General features: G+C 32.8%; 1 protein-coding gene across 1 annotated transcript in view; it reads right to left on the reverse strand.

Moving 5' to 3' along the window:
- Positions 1-202: 202 nt before the first annotated feature.
- The window catches only part of nek7 (NIMA-related kinase 7), a 124,021-nt gene continuing 118,405 nt past the window's right edge, over positions 203-5,818 (reverse strand). Inside the window, 1 exon segment of the mRNA NM_001003617.1 lies at positions 203-1,790. Within this exon segment, the coding sequence (NP_001003617.1) occupies positions 1,683-1,790 (108 nt within the window). The 3' untranslated portion in view covers positions 203-1,682.

Raw genomic sequence — 5,818 nt, forward strand, 5'->3', positions numbered from 1 at the left:
TGAATGATGGGACTAATGATAGAAGTTGAGTTAGACTCTAAATATTCTGTGGTTAATGTTCTGATTGCCGTGTATTGATGTGCTAAATTTTCTAAATTTGCTTTTTAAGGTCTGTCATACCCAAGAGCAGAATAGAATAGCATATGGAATAGGTGCCTTAATAAATAATAAATAAACAATAAAAAAAAACAAGAGCTAAAGGTTTAAGTCATTTTATTTCTTTATTTTTCATTTCAATTAGCATATAAAGAATTAATGTCCATCTTGAATGTTAAAATAAACAGTCAAAAAAAAGACAAATAAATAAAAAGTTGCCTTTCTTTCCTTAACGTCCCAATTTTGGGTGAAAGTGACGTGAGATTACAGCCTAATTCATGTGTGCTTTACCACTGTAAAGGATCCAGAACTTGCTGGAGAAGGCCTTGCGTGCCTCGTCAAGATAAATACACTCTGTTATTTATAAGGCAACAAGCGCGATCTGTAATCGTGTTAACGAAAGACGAAAAAAAAGAATAAAGGTGATTATTGCAAAAATACAGTAAAAGTAAACACAAAAGATGCTCTCGGCTAAAGTAAAAATAAAAAATACCATTTTATACTTGGTACTATCACAGCAAATCATACTGCCTGCAAAAGGTGCTGCGTAATAGCTGCTGTCAGGATAGTAGAACTTCATACGCTCGTGTAAGTGATATTGGACCGAGTCTGCCAAACATCACAAGCCACATTCTGGAGCGAGCAGCACAGTCTGGAAGAGGTCATAAAACATTATTTCCAATTGTACAAACGGACTCATTTGTAAACGTACCTCTTTCAGGATGCTAAACACAACATAAACTTATTGGATGATGTAATCTGTGCATAACATTTAAAATAATGCAGGAGGGGGGGGTTCAGTTTACAGCAAGAAAGGCAGCGTTTCTGAACAAGGCACTGTGTGAATATTTCTAGGTTGAGGCTTTTGCATTAATCATTCATTAAAGTTCAAGTATCAGCGGTGGAGGTGCGGATACTGGGAAGAATTTGCCTTTTAAAACGGACTTCATCCTGAATGCATTATAATAGAACGCTAAGGCACCGCATTGTCGCCATTAATAATTTATGTAAAGCTTCAAAAGGTCTAAGGCCTAAAATCCCAAGAAAATTTGGGCAGGATGGTGAGGAAATCGGCTTAAATACAAGTGGAGGTTTAGATGTGGACTAGTTATTTCGCCCACAAAAAAAGTGAGACAATCGCCACCATGACCTCACGCTCTTTTAATAGAACGACAAACACTCGCAAATATTGAATGCTAGATAGATGCCTTCTAAGGGAGAATTTTAAGTAATTTTGATAGTCATGTTTTTCTCATGATTACGAGATTGTCGAAAGCGTATCATATTAATATTTCCCGCCGATGCGATGACAAACAAAAATGGAGGTATATAAGCGATAATCGCATTGTACCAAAATTGAAAAGAGCAAAGATCAAGTCAAACCAGTTAACAACACTGCTTAGTTTTTCCTTTTTCTTCTTTATAGACTGCTATATTTGATGTATTCTAGTAAACCAAAGGCCTTGCTTTGTGCCCTACGTTGTATACTTTGTAATGAAAGAAGCCAGGTTGCAGGCTTTAAAATGACATTTGTAGGCAAAACGATGTTCTGCCAAAGGAGAAGGAAGAGGAATCGGGTGTGAGACTCAGTTTGCGATCCGACCGTGCATGTGTTTGGCCATGCTGTACACATAGGTGATGTCGGGCCTTTTCTCCGGGTCCGGGTTGATGCACATATCTACCAGCTTTCTCAGCTATAAAACAAACAAACAAACAAACAAAAAGACAACACGTTAATTCAGAAGACAGATCAAAAATACAGAACACTACACAAACAGAACAAGGGATAAGCCAAAGTAGGGCGTGCGAGCTGGTTGGCCCATTGTAACCTTTGATTTGGCCCACCATCCACCTTATTCATGTTTATTTATTCATGTTTATTTCATTTAGCGCTTTTCACAATGTAGATTGTGTCGTAGGGGCTTAACATATTTCTAGTAAAGTTCAGATTTATCCTTAAAGGATGGTGAGAATGATGGATAATGGCTTTAATAATGGCTTTAACACAGAGCTCGACATTTCTAATTTGATGCAACGTTTTTTGTTAGTATGAGGTCCCTTTCATTGCTGCTTGCAGCTTTAATTTGTTAGTTTTATTGCTGAGGTACAAAAAAAGCAAACTGAAATCAAATGTTTCAATTAAATCTTGTAAATTAATCTGATTTTTTAAAATACAAATATCATCATTTAACAGATAGAGGACTACGCAAAAGATATTGGCGAGTCAAGGCAAAAACTAGTATCCTTCTGTTATAAATTAGATTATTTTTGTTTTTACTGTAATACGTTTATTATAAAATGTAAAAAACAACAACAACAACAAAAAAAGCTGTATCATTTAATATAAAGCAATGTCTTCTAGTCATTTTTAAATATTATTAAATGAATTGTAAAATTACCCATGGCTTGCACCAGATAGAATCTGCTGATATTTTTTTGCTATTTCTGCAGATAATTTTGTAAAAAATCTGCAGATTAACGCTGAATTATTTTGAAAAACTTAATATATGAACTGAAAAACAGTAGCTTTTTAACTTTTATTCAATGTTTACAATGCAAATCCAATTAGATCCACTTTATTGGTAAATAAAGCAAGCCTATTGTACAATATATTTTTTAAAGACAGAAAATATGACTTTACAAACTGTTTTGTAAATAAATCAAATGAATACTTTCATATTAGTCAATAATACTACTGAAATTAATTTAAAAACTGAATAAATATAAATTTACACAAGTAAACAAATAGACTCAATGATGGGCTAAAAATCTGCGGAAATCAGATTTCTGTGTGCACAGATTCCGTGTGGGCCAACCCATGGCAACTACAGTATAATTACCATCAGCGCACTAGCTTCAGTCAAGTTTGGTTTTTGGCCCTTCATATAAAAAAAATGTGGGCACCCCTGATCTAGCAAGTTGAGGAGTTTTAAGTCCACTCGATGAACCACTTCCTCTTTTCAAAGGGAAAAAAATGTCATATGCTAAAAAGATGACACATACAGTATGAAGATTTAAGATGCACAAACCTCCAAGTTTCATCTGAAATAGTTTTCTAAATTATACTCTTTTTTTTTTCTCAGATTTTTGTGTGCAGGTTCAGTAATGTCACATTTATGTCAAAAATAGATTGTTTTCATCGTCTTTAATGTAAAATACATAAAAAAACAGGGTTTATGCAGGTTTTACAGAGTTAAATTTAAGACTTTAAGAGGAAGTTTTAGACCCATAAAGGGCTAAAGGCCAAGGAACTTTTCAATTGGCTTAGATGGAAATGATTTATATATATATATATATATATATATATATATATATATATATATATATATATATATATATATATATATATATATATATATATATATATATATATATATATATATATATTTATATAGGGGTCTGTGTCCTCAGCAGCAAATGGAGAACTACTAAACAATCGTTACAGTAAGGAAAATAATCAAACCATTATGGTAAATAGTTAAAAATGACCTTTTAAATAAAAAAGTTGAAAGTTTTATTGAGATGATTGTTGGTGATTGTATGGGTTTTGGCCAGATTGTGTAGCAATACATGAACAAAGGAAAATTAAGACCTGTTTAAAAAAGATTTAAGACTTACAACACAATATTTCAGTAAATCTAAGACTTTATAAGGCCAAAATTTTGGATTTTGAGATTTAAGACATTTTATGACTTTAAGAAACCCTGGAAAAGAAGCATAGGAGACTGAGAAAAATTTTAGAAGAAATTTTTAGATGGCACTTGTTTTTGCAGCTGAACTCTTCATATACAAATAAACACAAAAATATTAATAAAATAAATACATTTTACAATAAAATAACTTTTTACAGGAGTGCTAGTTAAAAATAGAATGAAGAATAAAATTATCATTTTAATAATTGAATCATTAAATTGTGTATACATAAATCAGAATTTAAATGGAAAATGAATAGACAAATAAACAGACATATTTAAAAGGTATTTATTTAAATTATTATAATAAATGTCATTTAATAAAGCAATAAATCAGTGCATATAAAAACAACTTTTACATGTACAGTTTAAATCATTAATCAGTTATTAGCCTCCCTGAATAATTCGCCCCTCTGTTTATTTTTTCCCTATTTTCTGTTTAACGAAGAGCAGATTTTTTTCAACACATTTCTAAACATAATAGTTTTAATAACTCATCTCTAAAAACTGAATTATTTTATCTTTGCCATGATGACAGTAAATAATATTTGACTAGATATTTTTCAAGACACTTCTATACAGCTTAAGGTGACATTTAAAGGCTTAACAAGGTTAATTAGGTTAACTTAAAATGGCTTTTACAAAATTAAAAACTGCTTTTATTCTAGCCGGAAAAAAACAAAAAAAAACAAATAGGACTTTCTCCAGAAGAAAAACTATTATCAATATAATCAGACATACTGTGAAAATTTCCTTGCTCTGTTAAACATCATTTTGGAAATATATAAAAAAAAAAAATCTCTATTTGCCACTTGCTTTTCATTGCCTTTTGAAAACTAAACCTTTCCTAGATGCATTTCTCAAGTTGAAAAATAAATCAAGTTTAAAAATGCCATTGGACAGTTCACACACAAGCAACCAATCAACTTTCGCATAAGGTCAAGCTAGACCCTCTCTTGCTTGTAAATCATCGGGCAGGAATATATAATGGATTTATGCACATTATACACGTCTATAGAAAAAAAGCAAATAAATAAAATCCTAAAATAAAATTTTAAAAACGCTTCAGGTATTTTCAATTTTACTTACAAATATTTTTACAGTTGTTAACTATAAAATATTAACTATAAACTATAAATATAACTGTAAATATGTATTATTATTTTTATTATTAATTTTGTTAATAATATTTGTCAACATTGCTATGAATATTGCAATAATCATGAAATATTTGTATTATAACAATAATAAAGATAACTAAATAACTATCTAAATAAATATCTAAATAAATAAATAAATAAATAAATGATCAGAGATTTAGTCTGGAATAATGTATTAGCAACTGGCTTAAGAAAAACAAAATGACTGACAATAAAATAAAAAAAAGTCAAGTGTTTTAGAGTTCAGTGAACTGCAATGCTGAGGGAAAGCCTCGGAGCAATGTAACTTCCAGCAAGAAGCCCTCTGGCCCTGCGAACATTTGTCAATTCTCCACTACTAAAGTCCCAGACACACACACATGCACGCACACACACACACACACAAACATACACACACACACACAAAAATAAAAAGTACACAAACACACAGTCCCAGCTAGTCAGAGTCGTGAAGCTGCACCGAGGAATAAACTGAGCCCAGACAAGCAGCGGCATCATTAAAAGTGGGGGGAAAGTGGGAACGGGAGGGAAAAAAAGGCGGAAGGAAAGAAGATGCCCCTGTGTCAGATCGCCATGGCAACCGCCTCTGTTGCCGAGGCCCGACTGCTGTTGCATGGCGCCGCGTCTCCTAATCAGCCCGGCATGTGAAATGCAAATGCAGACAGTCTGAGAATTAGTGGAGAAGAAATGGGGGACGGCGAGCGCGGATGCAGATATGTAAAATATTCATGCTTCTGCGCCAGAGAAATGCGGGGGGTTTCGGTGGTCTCCGTTCTCTTACCCCCCCGTTTTAAGGGGAGCCTGTCTGTCAGGTGAGATACAAGGAGATGGTAAATGACACACCAAAGATGAGCGGCTGACACTTTTTTG

Source organism: Danio rerio, chromosome 22, assembly GCF_049306965.1.
Source record: "Danio rerio strain Tuebingen ecotype United States chromosome 22, GRCz12tu, whole genome shotgun sequence".
Taxonomy (NCBI): Eukaryota; Metazoa; Chordata; class Actinopteri; order Cypriniformes; family Danionidae; genus Danio; species Danio rerio.